Source organism: Phascolarctos cinereus, unplaced genomic scaffold (assembly GCF_003287225.1).
Source record: "Phascolarctos cinereus isolate Bilbo 61053 unplaced genomic scaffold, phaCin_HiC Scaffold_3;HRSCAF=262, whole genome shotgun sequence".
Classification (NCBI taxonomy): domain Eukaryota; kingdom Metazoa; phylum Chordata; class Mammalia; order Diprotodontia; family Phascolarctidae; genus Phascolarctos; species Phascolarctos cinereus.
The window spans coordinates 189,659,332-189,677,369 of record NW_027555736.1 but is presented as its reverse complement, the minus strand read 5'-3'; the positions used below and the strand labels follow the sequence as shown (position 1 = coordinate 189,677,369).

Below are 18,038 nucleotides of genomic sequence, written 5' to 3'. Positions count from 1 at the left end.
GTGACTCAGCAGAAGTCACCAGACTGTTGCAGAGGCTGGACGAGACCCCAGGTATCCTGATTCCTAGTCTAATGCTCTTTCCTTTAGACCATGCTGCCTCAATCTCAAGTTATTTGCAAAATGCTGCCTCTTCGCAGATGTGTATGACTAGGAGTTAACTAGCACATTGGTTTGTGGTTTTTTTAAGATGCACAGAAGTCTGAATACGTAATGTAAAACTATGTTAAATCAGATACTGATATGAAACTTCAAGTAGTATTTACAGTTTCCACTTCTGGGTTTTTGCTCATGTTTCCTTTGCCTGTTATACTCTATTATGGCTACTTTGCCGGCCCAGATCCTACTTCTCCTTCTAACCCAGCTCACTTTCCATTTGCTAAAGCCTTCCCTGAATCTCAGGTCTCTTTCAGCTCAAAAATTCCAAAATCATTCCATGGAATCTTATTGTATAGTGAAAACCATAAGCTCAGCATTTAATCATTTAGGGGTCTCCTGTTCTCTCATTTTTTTGTCATGTGCTTTGGACTGATCTCATCTAGTCCCTTGAGATCATGTTTTACAGAGCCAGGACTAAGCATAGGCAAAGTAAACAGCTACCAAGGACATAACATGCAGGGGTCCATTGAGAGACACTTTTAAATATGGCTTTTTTATATACTTATACATTTTTGATGCCAGAAGACCCTGTCTGTAACATGTTGGTCTTTGTTTTGTGTGTTGCATGTGTTTAGCATAAGCTCAAAGCCTCTGGTAGATGCACAAGAGATGTAATTTTAAAACCTTGCTTAGCTGGGCCGAATTCATCTTTTGCTACTTTCACTACTGTATTACCAACAGCACTTCTAGTAATGTAGAATAAATTGTAATGCTCAGTAGGTATTTTCTCATTCATTGATCTCAACTGACCTGACTCATGGTTTTTAAGGACTTTAGCTTTGAATTTTAGCTTTGAATACCGGTAATAATGGGCCTTTATGCATTTGGACTGAATTGTCCACACAGTTATAGCCTCATTGCCACTGGTACACATTTGTGAAATGAAACTATTGGTTGGTGATGTTAGGGTTCAATTTGTTGACATGAAACCATGTTTTTCTAAGAAATCAAACTTATAACCTTGACTTTCTTAGTATTATACTATAGCTACAGGATTCAGTAGGCTCATCTAAGGAAAATTAGTCATCATGGCATTCCCTATGATTTACCACTTTTATGGAAATAACAGTGGCATGGCTTTGTGGAAAACACATGGAAGGATATTTATCATGACATTCGATGTAAGCATTATCACTTTTACACAATGACTATTGCTATATTTTAAAATGTAGGCAACATCCAGAACATATACTGTGTGAGAGAAAGCTAGAAAATCTTCCCATCAGAGGACTTGAAGGAGTGGATGAAGATGACCCTGCCAGCTCAGTCTACAGCATGAAACTGACCAGGTTTTCATTCCAGGTGGATAGGTATGTAGGGAAACTACTTTTTTTAATTCATATTTTGTTTTGACATAGCCTAAATTTCCTGTTGTATCCTTCCCTCTTCCCTTCCCAGAGAACCACCTCAGATAACAGAGGATTTTTTAAAAGAAAAAATAAAAATGAAGAAGAAAAATAAAATCACCAAACCAATCAGTGCATTAGCCTGGAGAAGAAAAGACTTAGAGAATATGTGATATGTCTTCAGATTTTCAAAAGGCTGCCATGTGAAAGAAGGATTGTTTTTCTTGGCCTTCCAGGACAGTAGCCTAGGACTAATGAGTAGAAGTTACAGATCAATCAACAAGTATTTATTAAGTGCTTACTACGTGCCATATGCTCTTCTAGGCCCTGTGGATACGAGCGCAAAGTATGACAAGCACAAGGATGAACTTCCTGATAACTAGAGCTGTGCACAAGTGAGATAGGAACTTTCCTATCTCTGATGAGAGTCTTGGAATAAATCCTTCAGTGGCAGCTTGTCAGCATCTCATAGAGCCAGTTACTGCCTCAGGCAGGAGTTGGACTAGGTGACGTTGGAGGTCTGTTCCAGGTGTGAGATCCCATGATTTGTTTGACTGATGGAGTGCCTTTTCTCTGAAGGACTATCTCAGAACAAGGGTTTTTAACTTCAGAAGATCCATGATTTTGTTGGTGTGGTCACACACACCCCTCACCCCACTGTGCAGGGGGTGCCTTCTTCATGTCTTAATAGTTAGTTTTTAAGTTGCTATAATCCAAAAAGTTCATCCTTTGCTGGCCAACTTTCTAGTGATGAATCTTTCTCACCTTAGCTAGCCTCATCTCTCCTATTTTATCTTTCTATCCATCCCCAGGCCCGTGTTCAGATGAGGTCTTTCCAGCTTGGCGCAGGACTTGCCAGCACTCATGCTTCACTGGCATCACCTGCAGGAACACAGGGTCTCCTTCATGCCACAGGGAGGCATTCAGTGAAAGGCAATCCCTATTCCTACCATGTTCATTTCTACATTAGAGAAGAGCTGCACTGGAGGAGAGATTTAGTGGAAGAAGAAAAAGGTCTTTTGTGGACTAGCGACTGGATCTGGGATTTTTTTTTTTGGCAGTTGGGGTTAAGTGTCTTGCCCAAGGTCACACAGCTAGTAAGTGTCAGTTGTTTGGTCTGAGGCCGAATTTGAACTCAGGTCCTCCTGACTTCAGGGCCAGTGCTCTATCCACTGTGTCACCTAGCTGCCCCAACTGGATCTGGGATTTCACTAGTATAGGAAGCTCCTGGGTAAGGAAATTCCTTAGCACCTTCTCTGCAACTTAAAGGCTTAGTGAGTTGCCTTGGACATTGAGAGGTGAAACAACCCATCCATGGTCACATAGCTAGTATATAAGCAACAGGACTGGAATGCAGACCTTCCTGACTCCAAGGCTGGCTAAAACGGTCCACTGTCCCATGCTACCTCTTTTTAAAGAAAGAAAAGTTGATTGTTTTGCTCAGTGATTCTTACTGTAATAGAAAAGAGTTTCTTCCTTTCTTTTCCCAGATCCTGGAAAACTCAGCTGTCAGAATTGTACAACTCAACAATGAAGCCCAGATTAGAAGTTGTGAATTATGTACCCTGGTTCCAGAGTCTTCTTCATTTTGACCCCTCTGAATCTAGTAGCCACCCTGCACTGGAAGAGACTTGGACCTTCATTCCACAAGGCCTAACTCGTGTCCAGTGCAGCCACCCGTGGAAGGATCCTATTAGGTCAGATGATTTAAAGAAGTTATGGAAGGTAATGCCCATTGAAGAACAAGAGGGGACAGCAAAGCTCAAATGTGTGTCTGTGACAGGATTCACTGTACTTTTTACATGGTTAGTAGAAAGTACAGGCTGGACAGTTGTCCTGTGGGACTTGGAGACACAGAATGTGCATCGAGTTTTCCTTGGCAAAAAATGCATTCCTGTGGACAGCAGTGGAAGCCAGCAATTGTGCCTTGTTCTGACAGGTAAGATCAAACGGTCAAGTTGCTGAAGTTTTTGCATTCCTTGCACTGCTATGGATAGGTTTGTGTCATTCAGTCATTCAGTCAGTAAACATTTATTAAGCGGCCACTGTGTTCCAGGCATTATGCTCAGTGCTGCTGATACAAAGAATGGTTCTTTAGGAGCTCACCGTCTAATGAGGGAGACAACATGTAAACAGCTATGTACAAACAAACCATATAAAGATAAGGATAAATGGAAATAGTCAATGGAGGGAAGGAACTAGAATTAAAGGGGAATTGGGGAATCCATCCTGTAGAAAGTGGGATTTAGCTGAGACTCAGAAGAAGCTAGGGGGCAGAGATGAGGAGGGAGAGCATTCCAGGGTCCAGGAGGGACATCCAGAGAAAATTCCTGCAGTTACGATAGGAAGTCACTGGAGTCTATGGAGTGGGGGTAGGGTGACATGGTCAGACTTCTAGAAAGATCACCTTGACAGCTGTGGCTAGGATAAACTGGAGTAAGGATCTAACTTGTGTGCAGTACAGCCAGCATCCTTCCAGGCCTTCCCTCTCCAAACTGTCCTTCATAGAGGTGCCAAATTAATATTTCTAAGCTAAAGATCTGCCTATATCATAACTTTGCTGTTCTAAAATTTTCATTGGCTCCTTATTGCCTCTAGGATAAGAAGCAGAGTCCATAGCCTGGCATTTAAAACGTTTTATCATCTGACTTCAATCTACCTTTCCAGTCTTAAATCATATTGCTTTTGTACATTTTACCTTCCAGCCAAATTGGCCTAGATTTATTTTCATTTTGGCATTCTGTCACCTATCTTTATACCTTTGCACAGTTCTGGTATGCTATCCTACCTCACCTCAGTCTTTTAAAAACTTCATCTTCCTTCAAGATTCAGTTCACTGGCAGCTAGGTGGCACAGTGGATAGAGCACTGGCCCTAGAGTCAGGAGGACCTGAATTCAAATCTTATCACTAGCTGTGTAACCCTAGGCAAGTCACTTAACCCCAATTGCCTCACCCCCCCCCCAAAAAAAAAAGATTCCTTTCAGGTGCCACCTTCCTGATTCTCCCAGTGTTTTGTTTTCTCTCTCAGATTGTCAACTTTTTATTCATCTTTGTACATGTTATATTCTCTCTTTCTCCCCCTGTCCCCTGTAGAAGGTAAGCTTTTTTTTTTGGTGAGGTGATAGGGGTTAAGTGACTTGCCCAGGGTCACACAGCTAGTAAGTGTTAAGTGTCTGAGTCTGGATTTGAACTCAGGTCTTCCTGACTCCAAGGCCAGAGCTCTATGCACTACACCACCTAGCTGCCCTGGAGAAGGTAAGCTCTTTGGAGGGTGAGGAATGTTCCACTGTCTTGCACATAGTAGGCACTTAAATGATGAGTTGAGTTGGAAAGACAGAAAAGATAAGATGATGATAGATCATGGAGGACCTTGAATTCCAGGCAAAGGAGTTCAAACTTTTTTTGCTAGGCAGTAGGAAGCCATTGAAGGATTTTTGTCAGACAAATACATTATCAGATGAGAAAGAGACATCTTGCAGCTATCAGGAAAACCTGTTAGGCGACTGTTTCCCCAAATCAGGTAGGTGGGACTGAGGACCTGTGCTAGGGTGGTGACTGTGGGAATAGAGAGGCAAGAATAACTGCAAGATAAATAACAGAGATGGAGTTGGAGGACTTGGTCGCTGGATTATGAGAAACTATGCTCCCAGTCTGTGAGGAAGTTAATCTACTCAGCTTTGGAATTTCTGCTCTGGGGCTGAACTAGCTTGAATGGTAAGTGCAAAGTCACCTAGCCCTCCATATCTAACTGGGCAGGCTGGACCATGCTTCGTTTCTCATCCAGCAGTTCACCTGGGCCATCTGTCCTACCACCATACCTGGCATTGGGACAGTGTCATCTGCAAAGGTGAACATTTGGAAAATCATTCTTTTATTTGAACCTTACGCAGAGCATCTTCTAGGACATTTGGGAATACTTTTGGCTAACATACATCTTGTTTAACATCCTTTGTAATGTTAGTACTCAGTGGATTGTTAAACAAGTGATCTCAGTACCAGCTGTCAGTGGAATCTTGTGTGTCTTTGATGTGAAAGATGCCTTTTTGGAGCAAGGTGTTTAAGGTTGCATGTTATTCTACCAAGTCAAATCTTTTCAAAAATCGATGAACAATAAATGTAATAGGACCTCATTCTTTATTTTCAGCCATGTGTACAATTTAAAAATGTGATCCATTATAGAAAATTACCTCTTAATAACCTGCCTGCCCTCTTCTTATATTTAATTGAGAATGTCTTAGACCATTCTCATAAAGATTTTTTATACTTCAGTGCCTCATTGTGTCATGGAGATAACCCAAGATTCTCAAAGGTTCTGCCAGTGGGTTAGCTCTGACAGATTCTGCTATGTTGGAAAGGCTTCAGGTATGGCCCTGGTAACATAGTGAATCTGTTTTCTGAGCCCCAGCCTAGCTAATTACAAAGAGGCACATCATTAGTGCTTGTCTCCTGGTGCTGAAACTATTTGGCTATGGCAACTCTTGAAACAAAAAAGGTGACATCATTCTGCTTCCGTAGTGACAGTGGCAGAGTGATGGCAAAGGGGGGCAGAAAATACAAGGAATCAAACAGTTTTTAGGCCCTCAGGAAACTTCAGTTGGAATGTTGGTACTATAAAAGTAAGATCTTTGTCAGGTGGCCAGTGAGTGGCCATGTTTCTGGAGGAGCTGAATCGTAACAATCTTGACCTTGTTACAAAGGAAACCAGAAGAAAGAAGTTGCTGCTGAGCAGAAGGATAACTCACCAGGTACTCCTTGGAGAATCAAAGAAAGGACTTGGTGGAGTGGTTTTATTTTATACCCAGAGACAACAAGAAACATTTCATGAGATATTTGGTCATCACATCTTATGATATTAATGACAAGTGTTCGCAAAAAGATTACCATGAATATAATCCAGCTAATGCACCAACATCTGCTGCTGAGAATGAAGTGGTAGATAAATTATATGAAGAATTTTGTAAGAATCACAACAAATCAACATGTACTGTAATACTTGGTGACTTCAGTACAAAGGTGGGAAAAGTTGAAGGTGGAGAAAATTGTATGGGAAATTTCAGGAAAAAGAAATGAGAGAAGGCAGAAACTTTTCGATTAAATAGAAATCTTACACCTCTATATCATGAACACTTTGTTTAAAAAAAAAATTTGTGGGTACGGTGGACATGGTGAGCACCAAATGTCATCATGAAGAATGAAATAGATTTTATTTTAATAGAGAGTAAAGGGCTTATTGAAATGGAATTTAACCCTCAGCTGTTTGTGTCCAGTCAGACCATCAGCTTGTTAGAGCTAAGGTCAGAATTTGTTTAAAAAAAAAAAAAGAAGAATGAATAATAATGGGAGTACAGTTAAAATGATTGAATCCTTAAATATTTAAATAGGTATTTTAAAGTAATGAGTAGGCAAAAGAAATTTTATTGATACAGATAATAACAATTTTATCCAGAAGTTTAACCAATGTTTATTAATTGCTACAGCAAAGAGAGCAATAGAGTCCAGAAAGCTCCTTAGCAAAATTTGACTTACTTGCCAGAGATAGATGACTTCCAGTGGCATTCCCAGGTTTATATATAAACCTTTATATATCTTTATTTACTTTAAAATCTTAAGAAGGAGCAGTAGTGTCTCATAAAACAGAGAGAAACGGTGAAGGGAAAAGCCAGTTTAAAGAAAGCATGGCGAGATATCCAGTTAAGCAGAATTATCCCAAGGGCATTCAAGAGTGAAAACTGAGAGGACTATAAACAAAAGGAAAAAGGAGGGGAAATTGCAGATGCTGTTTTAGCAAACTAATTTCTGCATCCAGGATAGTGGAACCACCACACTTGGACCTTGATGTCACAGTTCCTGAGATGCTTATAGAGAAAATCAAAATGGCATTAAGAGAATAGAGTTTATGGGAGAAGGAGTTGAATTGGACCAAGATAGAGAAGATCCATGCCAGGGGTAACACAGTTGTGAAAGTGTTAAGGGAGAAATACAAGTTATCTAAAGGAAGTGAAGATACCAAAGATGCAGAAAAAGCAAACAAACCAAAAAAACCTTAGACCTTGTTAATACTGAAAAAAAGCAAATGAAAGACTTCAGTAACTACAGCCTGTATGCCTGCTATCCCATCTATACAGAAATCTTTATGAGAATCAAAAGGACCATATCTTTACCATCTTACAATGAACTGGTAAATGAAGAGATTATCAGATTGCCTTCTGCTTATTGTTTGTTGTTTGTTGGGGAGTGGGAGGGGGACATAGGATTTGATCCAGTAAAACATCTTCTATCCATACATCAAGATCACTCAGAATTCTTTGGAAGATGTAACAGCAGAAATAACCTTGTTCAGCAGCTCTCTGGTAATCGAAATAAGCAAGAAATAAAACAAGGAGTATGCTTTATTAATTAGAAGAGGCATTCACTTCTGTGATGGAGGACATTTAGTGCAGAGTCCAGGTTGAAGAGCTTGACATCTTCCAAATGGTCCTGTTTGTGGATGAGATTGTACTGATTGCATCTAGCCCCAGAACATTGCAGAGCCTCTTGAAAGAGACCTGTAATCACTCGGGAATTTGACTTGTCCGTCCACACAGGAAAGGACAAATGGACAAAGGAGTATCTTTTTGCTAAGATTTCAACATACATTTGAATGGGCACACCTTACAAAATTCACCTAATAATATGTATTACCTGGGACAAACAGTATTTATGTGGACAGTGAGCTGTGTCCAGAGTTGAAAAGGCGGAGAGCTGGCTGGATTGCTTTCAGGAAATTGCAAAGCTCTTTTACAAATCCTAAGCTTCCCATGAAAAGCAAAAGCAGCCTTTAATTTCAGTAGAATCACTTTACAGGTGTTGCAGCTAGGTGTGGATTCCCATAGCCTCTGAAGAATTAAATATGACAAGAGCAGTGGAAAGGTGCATGGTGGGTATAAGCAGTTTGCAACACAGGAGTACAGGACGTGAGCAAGTTGTGGGGCAGAAAGAAAAGATGGCTGGTCACAAGATAAGAGTAAGGGGTGATAGGTGGACAGCCAGAATGCCTCACAGGCACCGTTTTGATGTTGGGAGAAAGAGAGGAAGGCCTCCAGAACATTGAATGGGTACCCTGTGACAAACCTGGGAGAACATGGTCAGGAATGCCCCAGAATGAGCAGGCATTGGTGGATTGTGATAGTAAGTCATTGAAGGGAATTCCTGGTCACAGACCCATCTGAGTATAAAAAATAATAATTGCTAGCATTTATATAGTGCTTTAGGTTTGCAAAGCACTTTACAAATATGATCTCACAGTGAGAAAGCAGGTGTAACAATCATATTCTCTGTTGGGCCCAAGGGCTGGGGTATATAAGGAGCCAGAAGAGATCCATCCAGAAGTCACAGTTAAGTGGATAGATGATTTGCTGGTTCTCTCTAGAGAGATATATAAAGGAATCGGCAGTGTTGGCTACGTCGATGTATGCTCAGAAGTAACAAGCAACATCCTTTTATGGGACACTTAGCATCATGCTTTGTAATGCTCACAATGAACGTAAATGAACAGCAGACCACTATGGTGAAAATTGGAGTGTTTGTGTCAGCATACATTATGTAGAAGAAAGAAAACTTGATATTCTCCTAAGTAAGACATTGGATACCTTGATATTCAGTTGCCTGCACACAAAAGATGAGCATAAAATAAGATGATGAAAAATGGTTTGGGTTCAAGTAATGAAAAAGCCCAAAAGCTAAACAGTTGCCCAGGAAACCTTGTGACTTCATATTGTAAGTGCTCTGAGAAAAACGTTAGTAGGCACCAGACCTTGGTGAGCACCAAAGGACATAAAACACAAAATTGACTCTACCAGACGAAAGTTACTAAAAAAAGTGGTCACAAGCTTTGTTGTCATTTTGGAACCATCTATTCAGTCTATGTATGGGCAGTTTGTCTGGCTGGTTAAAGTAAAGGTCAGGCATGTTAATCAGTATTCACAGGGTGCCAAGTGTACTGTCACTGGTATCAGGTTGTTTGCATGTGCTGGTCATATGCATGATAATTCCTGTGGTTTTTAAAATGATGTTAGTAAGATGATTTCTCACATAAGTACATGAGCTTCACTTTGATGTATTTTTCTAGAATCTGAGATCAGAAACCTAATACACTGTTAGCATTTACTATCAAGTCAGGTCTTATCCAGTCAGCGAGCATTTAAGTGCCTGCTATGTACCAGGCGCTGTCTAAATGTCAGGGAAACAGAGACAGGCAAAAATTATCCTCTGCTACCAAGGAGCTCACGGTCTAATGGGGAGCAACATGCAAACAGCTGTATACAAACAAGATGTACATGGAATGAACTGGAGGTGATCAAAACCCAGATTAATCCTTGATTGAATGTCCTGTTCTAAGTAGTGATTTGCCTACAGTAGGTGTAATTGTATCCCTCTTGAGTTCCTTCTTGAGTTTACTTATGCACTGGGGCGAATAGAGTATAATTATTGCTACATATTACTAATAGTAGAAGTATGACAACTTGATTTTAAGCTAGCTTTGGAAATAAGTTAAAATTTTTGCTAACTCATCAATATTTTCCCCATTTAAACTTAGTTGGTGCAGGGAATGAAATCATGATTCTTTACTTATGTGGATTTTAGATGGACTGTTAATGGGCTATTAATGAAAATGTTTTAAAATACTGTTTTATTGGGGCAGCTAGATGGCACAGTGGGTAGAGCACTGGCCCTGAAGGCAGGAGGACTTGAGTTCAAATCCAGCCTGAGACCAACCACTTAACACTTACTAGCTGTGTGACCCTGGGCCAGTCACTTAACCCCAATTGCCTTTAAAAAAAAATACTGTTTTATCTGAGACATTTGTAATTATCTTATCTGAATTTAGAAATAATAAAATGGTTGTGTTTTTTTGTGTTCTCAGAAAGAAGTCCTGATAAGCAAGTGACATATGTTTGATTTTCTTACTAAGATGGTTTCTGCTCAGCTAAAAGCTAAGACACAAAATCTGATAAAATTAATAGTAATAAAGAAGATGGGGGTGGATCCCCGGCTGGGCTTTGTGATTTTTTTATTTTGATTTCAGTCTGTATCTATCTTTATGCAGTAGCTACTAACACTAGGATTAGGGTTATGAAATGTAGTCAGCGCGTCTAAGACCATAGCAGGAGACTGTTAGTACTTTTAAATTCTGCTGTCCTTGGTATGTGGTGTTTTGGGATAAGACAAATTGGATGTGTTCTATTGAATGACCAAACTTCCGTTGGATACAAAGGCAGCCAGTTTTCAGATCATGTCTAGAGTACAAATATGCCACCAAATGTTTTCATTGTATTGTCGTGGTCTCCCTCCCGTGTACCTATATTTGGAAAATACAAATTCCTATGGATTAGAATTATACAATACAACAAACATTTATAAATGCCTGCCATATAGAGAGCATTGTAGCGGGTGATGGGGATATATGATCATGCCAATAAGTGTTTAAGTGTTTTTCTTTCAGTAAACTTAGAAATCCAGTATTTGTATAAATGTCTTAATATCTTAGTCATTCATTCTGGAAGATAATATAAAGTAGATATATGAAAAGTTATGCAGTTTAATAAGATACATTTGTGATGACAAGAACTCATCTCTTGGTCATGTTCTTTTTATGGTATGATTTAAGAATAATTTTCTTTCAAAAGTGTTGTAAATCAGATTGATGAGTGACTTAAATTCATTAGTGTTTAACACTGTCTTATATGTAGCAGTTTCAGTGTTGATTATTATTGAAATATCTGTTGATTAGAAACCTTGCTTAAGTCCTAATCAGCCTATTAATGCTAATGTGTCTATGTTTTATTTTTAATAGAAAATGGACTCTCTCTGATTTTGTTTGGTTTGACTCAAGAAGAATTCTTGAATAGGCTAATGATCCATGGAAGTGCCAGCACTGTTGATACTCTCTGTCATCTTAATGCTTGGGGGAGGTGCTCAATCCCTATACGTGCATTAGAGGTAACCTTGGCTGAGTCATAGCAGAGCCTTTATGTCAGACCTTTGTAGAACTTGCTTGTTTGGGCTCTGTCAGATATTCAGTTCACGTGAGTATGTGGGGCGTTCATCAAACATAAGCAGCTGAAAGGACTATAATTTTGACCTATATCCATTTAATTCCTGCCTGCTGCCAGTGAAGTAGATGATAAAAAAGCAAAGGAAGTGGAAACAGGGAAGGACAGGGCACATTCACTGCTCCCTTCTTTCTCTTCATTACCTTTCTGTTCCAGCCCACTAAGGACCACATAGGTGGTCACCTGCTTTTAGTTGGTAGATAATTTGTTACTTCTTGATAAATATGGCTATTGTAAGTTGTTTAAAAGGATGGAGACTAGATAGAAACTGGATCTCAGGCTTTTTGGGTATGGGGAACTCCCAGGTGAGGAAATTAGCTCCATCAATGCAGATGTCTGCAAATTATAGTCTTAGAGAGTTTAGTAAAGCAATGAGAGGTTAAGTGACTTGCCCAGGGTCATACAGCCAGTTTGTATCCAATGCAGGGCTTGAAGCTTCCTGGCTTCTTGACTCTTTATCCTCTATGCCACACCACCTCTCAAGTAGTTTACAATTTCATTTTTTTTTCCCCAGACTTGTGATTTCATTGGTGTAGAAATTGCCTCCACCAATGCATATGGGCAACTCTTCTCTAACTTACAGTCTTAGAGAGTTGTTTTGGGCACTGAAAGATTGAGTGCCTTGGCCATGGTCGCATAGTTTGTTGTAAACTTGAACCCAGGTCTTCCTGACTCCGAGATCAGCCTTCTATCCACTATACTATGTGCCCTATCTTTAGTATTAGTATGCTACATAGAATTTTTCCTTCCTAATAAAGAGTATACTTGGCCATTCAGCAATTTGGTTTCAGTTTTATAAGAATACCTTAAAGCTAATAATTTTGATGTTTCATTGCTGGTTTATTTAAAACTAGTATTATAGTTATTTGGTTTTGTGTTACAGTATTCATACAAGATTATAAGCTATTTGCATTTGCAGACCTTTAAGAGTGGGCTTTAACAATTCTGCCACCACTGATTTTTCAGAATCTTTCTAAGTTGCTTTATGTGTACTTAGATGCATTGAATTTTAATGCAAAAAGAGATCTTAGAAATAATCTAGTCCAGCTCCACATTTTTTCAGATACAGAAACAGGCCCAATGAAGTGTAATGGCTTACAGAAGGCTTTTCAGTATATGAGGTGTCAAAATTTTTAGAGTGAAAACCATCCGTTGTCTTAGACAAGAAAAGGCTTTTGCAGTGGAGGGGAAGTGGGGGAAGATGAGAGGGAATGAGTGAATCTTATTCTCATCAGATTTGGCTTAAGGAGGGAATAACATACACACTCAGTTGGGTATGGAAATCTATCTTACCCTACAGGAAAATAGTGGGGGAAGGGGACAAGCGAGCAGGGGAAGGATAGAGGGGAGGGTAGATGGGGGAGGGGGTAATCAGAAGCAAACACTTCTAAGGAGGGACAGGGTCAAAAGAGAGACTAGAATAAATGGGGGGTAGGATAGGATTATGGGAAATATACTTAGTTTTTCACAACATGACTACTATGGAAGTGTTTTGCATGGCTACACATGTATAACCTATATCAAGTTGCTTCCCTTCTCAATGAGGATGGGTGAGGAGGGAGGAAGGGAGAGAATTTGGAACCCAAAGTTTTAAAAACATGTTAAAAAAATTGTTTTCACATGCAACTGGAAAATAAGACATATGGGAAATGGGGTATAGAAATCTGTCCCGCCCTACAGGAAAATTGAAGGGGAAGGGGATAAGAGAAGGAGGGGAGAGACAGAAGGGAGGTCAGATTAGGGGAAAGGGTATTCAGAATGCATGCCATCTTGGAGTGGGGGAAGGGGGAGAAAATTTGGAACTCAAAATCATGTGGAGGTGAATGTTGAAAATTAAAAATAATTAATTTAAAAAAACTATCCCTTGTTTTGACTTAGTGATCCCTTCCTTTGATCATTATTAGTTCTGTAAAACTTATTGCCTTTTTTGTTCAGGCTGGGTTAGAGAACCGTCAACTGGATACAGTAGACTTCTTTTTGAAGAGCAAGGAGAATCTTTTCAATCCCTCTTCCACCTCTTCTGTGCCTGACCAGCCTGCCAGGCTTCCATCTCACATGTATTTGAAAAGTGAGTAGAATCATCCTGATTTTCACCTTTGCCATTTGCCATTTACCATTTGTTCTTTTTCATAATTTTAAAGTGCTTTGTCTCAACATCCTGGGATATTCAGCACTTTGGATTGCTGTGTGAAGGACCTGAGAAAAAATGTACGTGTCAGTATTTTAAGTAAGATTTTTATTTTCTTTGTTGGCTATGTATTCCATCTGCGTGGTTAGGATATATAATCTTTCAAAGTGACCAGGTGAGCAAAGTCAAGTAAAAGAATAGCTTGAGAGCTCCTGAGGTATGTGTTGACCCTATAAAAGGAGTATGCCTACTAAGCCATGATTTGGGACTTAACATATGAATTTTGGGCTTGATTGTCTTGTTTGCTTGCTATATGGCTTAGACGCCCTTCCCTAAGGCTTTGGCTTCCTTTTCCTGACAAGGGGAGAGAATCACACATACCTACTTTGTAAGAATTTCTAGTAGAAAGGACCACAGTGACCAACGGAGAAGGGGTTTAAGCTCTTTGAATAAAAGTGCACACAAGTCCAATGTGGCAGTAGGAGTATTCTAGTTTAAATAATATTGCCAGACAGTGGTGATAAATATGCTTAACTCCTTTGGGTTAAGTAGCATCAGGTCCCTACCTCTCTGGGATGTTTGGAGGGCGGCTCTCCTGTTTGGGAACATTTGGGCCCCAGCTAGAAGTTGTCTGTTTCCTCTCTTCCTTTTCCTTCTCTTCCCTGATTACTTATGATAGCATATTTTTTGTGCCCAGTAGCAATTTCTAGAACACATAAGCATAAAAATGAGTATTAAATTACTTCATATGCCCCTGGTCTACATCCTTCGTCTTAAACTGTTTATCTGGCTTCTTCTAGGTGTGAAGGAACTGATACAAGCTTTGGATTTACTTTGTTCAGCTATACGAGAGAATGATTCTGAAACTCAGAGCAAACATTTTTCAGAGCAGCTGCTGAAGCTCACATTATCTTTCCTCAACAAACAAATCAGGGAGATCTTTGCTCACACTGAAGGTAAATGTTACAAGTATTGTTCCTATTTGCATCAGTTCTATGTTAGGCTAAGGGGTTCAGATTCAGAAATCTTGTGGGCATGACAGTGAGAAAAAGCATAACCCAAAAGGTATTGGGTCATAGTTGGGCAAAAGTTCATGTATTGTAGGTAGATTATTATTTAAGTGAATAAGAAAGGTCTGGCATTGAGATTAACAGCGGAATGGACATAGGACCAACCTTTACCTAAAGGGAAAATAAAGTTAAAGTGCAGAACTGGTAAAAGATGACAGAAAGAGAAGTTTTGGTATTTCTGTCTCTAAGATTTTGCGTAACTGGTAAGTCAGATCGTATCTACTCGTCTGCCTTTGCTTTCATTAAATTAGTTTGTTGATGATTTCCATAGAGTTAGATGAACACCTGCAGAATGGTGTGGATATTTTAACCAACTACATTATTGAACTTCGAACCTTCATGATAAAATTTCCTCGGAAACCAGCTGATGCTGTAAATGCATGTGTTGGTGAAGATGTCCCCAGAATAAGTGAGAGTGAAATGTGGAGAAAACTCAGCCCTGAGGTAAATACATACTTTTGGCCTTCACTTTTTCCCCATAGTTCACAGTGTTGGGGAAAATGATGGAAAAGTAGGAGTTAAAAATATGCGTACCCATTATAGTGATGCTTAGCCAGTAAACTCCCGGTAACATTGTACAGGATAGCCCTGAACTAAGGCTAGGACTTTAATACTTATGGTTACCAGCTCTCTCCTAGGAACTGCAAAATTAATAACACACACTAGCCATGGTTTAGCAGCTTGTCAGCACTTCCTTTTGAATTAAAGCATAACATACTTCCATGCCAGCAAGGCTCCACTTATCCCACTCTCCCCAGTGACCCATAGTTCCCTTTGGTTATTCGGAATGGTTGCCATAGACTGGACTGTAAGGCTGCTATTTGAACCCTACCCCAGGTGCTAATCACTTCACTTCTTTCCTTCCCTTACATCCCTTGCCTTTGTTTCCTAAATGTAGTTAGGACAGCCAGACACATTGTTGTCAACTTAACTTGGAATGAGAGTGACCTGAAAAGGGAATAGAGGTCATGGTGATGGGGAATGGTTCCTTTGATGCTTTCCACCTGGAAGCATTAGGAAGATTGCTGTCAGAGTAGCTCAGCTAAGCTGCTGGGTATCCAAAAGAGGTATATATAGAGTGGTTGTATTTAAGAGCAGCTCTGACAACGGGAGTGATGGTCTAAAGAATAGCTTGGATGGAGAAATGATGGGGCACATGACCATTTCATGCTTTGTACAGGTACATACCTTTTGGATATCCCGAATCCATACCAAAGCATTTAGATTTAAGAAATTAACTGTTCTGGCCAAAAGTAGTGACTAAAAAAAAATACCCAAATGTTTTCTTGTTCTTTCAGCAAGTTATCTCCAATGCCATTTTAAATAACAAAATACCAGAGGCTCAGAGCTTTTTCAGGATCACCAACCATGCTGCTCAAAACCTTGGAGAACTGATTCGAATAGGATTAGATCTAGTCTTTGACAGGCTGCTAAAGAACAATATCAGAGAAGCTTCCGAACTCTTAAAGAATATGGTGAGTGTTGTACCAGCCTGTCTGGTTCTGAAGGCAGCAGATCTACAAGGAGCGCGGGATTTACTTCCCACCATTTCTTAGATATACAGGTTGGTTAGTCTTGGTCCCATTGGACTCTTTCCTGGTCAGCCACATCTTGAGTATTGTGCTTGTATTCTGTGTGCCGTACCGTAGGAAGGGCGTTGACAAATAAGAACAGTTCATAAGAGGTCTGAAGAAAATGCCCAGTGAGGTTCAGGTGAAGGAACTGGGGGTGTTTACCCTGGAGAAGAGAGTACTTAGAGGGAACAACTTTAAGTCAAGTCATGACTGGCGTGTGGAAGAGGGAGGATACTTCTTCTGCCTGGCCCAAGAGGCCAGACATGGGAACAAGGAGTAGAAGTTGTGGAGGGGCAGATTTCTAGTTGATGTAAAGAAAAACTTCTTAACAGAGGAGTCCGGAAGTGGAACAGTCTGTCTCAGAGGGGACTAGGTGCCATATTACTGAAAGTCTTCAGGCAGAGGCTACTGAGTGTAATACAAAGAAGGGATACCTATTCATCTATGGTTTGGACTAGATAACCTTTGAGGTCCTTCCTACTTCTGAGATTTCTGTAACTCTCTTCATTTCTCCTACTTTTATAGCAGATTTATTTGAAATACGTAAGTCAAGATAATTTGTACAACATGTTCTCAGGACTGCTGTTTTGGAGAAAACACATTTTTGTAAAATGAGTTTTCCTGGGGCAGTGGATAGAGCACCGGCCCTGGAGTCAGGAGGACCTGAGTTCAAATCCGACCTCCAACCGAACACTTTACACTTACTAGCTTTGTGACCCTGGGCAAGTCACTTAACCCCAATTGCCTAAAAAAACAAAACAAAAACATGAAATGAGTTTTCCTGAATAAACCTGCTAGACTGATAGTGTTATCATCTTCTGCCCATTTTCTGGGAGTGAGGAGATTAGGATTCTAGTCTTGATTCTACCACTAATTAGTTATGAATTTAGGCAAGCCGTGAGTTTCTTCATTTATAAAATGAAGGGGTTGGTTTAGGTGGCGTCTGAGGCAGACATGTGCTGGCAAGTGAGTAACAACTGACTTCCTAGGGAAAAAAAAGCCATGTGCTTGACACACTTTGAAGTTTAATCTGTGTTATTAATGTTTTTTCTGTCACTTTCTTAAATCTAGACATTGAACAATTTATTTGTGAAGCATGCCTAGATATCTGAGGTGTAAATACACTGAGAATTTAACAACCATTGCCTTCTCAGCAGGTAGGGGAGGGGAAAGAGGAGGAGAAACAATTTGGAACTGAAAATGAAATTGAATTAAAAATGAGAAAAGTTGATTTAACATTTGGCTGTTGCTAGACGCTGTAGATGCTGTCTCTGTCATGCTCCTGCTTTTAGCCCTAGTGCTTTGATCATATGAAGCATCTCTGTAGTTTACAAGCTTTTAACCTTTCTCTCTCTCTCCCAACTCTCTTTTTCTCTCCCCTCCTTTCTTTCTCTTTCTCTCCCCTCTTCTCTCTCTCTCCTTTTTTCTCTCTCTTCTCTTTCCCCACCCCCAGTCTCCCTTCCATCTCTCTTCCATGAACCATATTTTCAAATTTTTTCGCCCTTTTCCTGTTTGCCTTACTTTACATTGAAGTCAACAATTATCAGAGTATATAGTAATAAAGTTTGAAGGGTCTAATGAATTCTTTGTAGCATTTCTCTACCTTCTCATCTTCAATAGATGTTGGAGCATAAACATCAGTTTTTTTTTAAAAAAAAATTATTAACCAGCA

The 18,038-nt window shown here is 39.8% G+C and overlaps 1 protein-coding gene across 5 annotated transcripts in view; it reads left to right on the top strand.

The window, feature by feature from the left end:
- Positions 1-18,038, top strand: part of SPG11 (SPG11 vesicle trafficking associated, spatacsin) — a 79,036-nt gene that overhangs the window by 7,648 nt on the left and 53,350 nt on the right. For 4 of the 5 annotated variants that reach the window (XM_078151380.1, XM_021009216.2, XM_021009217.1 and 1 more), the window contains 7 exons: positions 1,329-1,466; positions 2,993-3,441; positions 11,336-11,481; positions 13,530-13,662; positions 14,523-14,678; positions 15,064-15,236; positions 16,091-16,267. In XM_078151380.1, the coding sequence (XP_078007506.1) occupies positions 1,329-1,466; positions 2,993-3,441; positions 11,336-11,481; positions 13,530-13,662; positions 14,523-14,678; positions 15,064-15,236; positions 16,091-16,267 (1,372 nt within the window). Of the gene's footprint in view, positions 1-1,328; positions 1,467-1,621; positions 2,032-2,992; positions 3,442-11,335; positions 11,482-13,529; positions 13,663-14,522; positions 14,679-15,063; positions 15,237-16,090; positions 16,268-18,038 lie in introns of those variants that run through there. The other variant, XM_078151382.1, reaches the window with a different exon arrangement.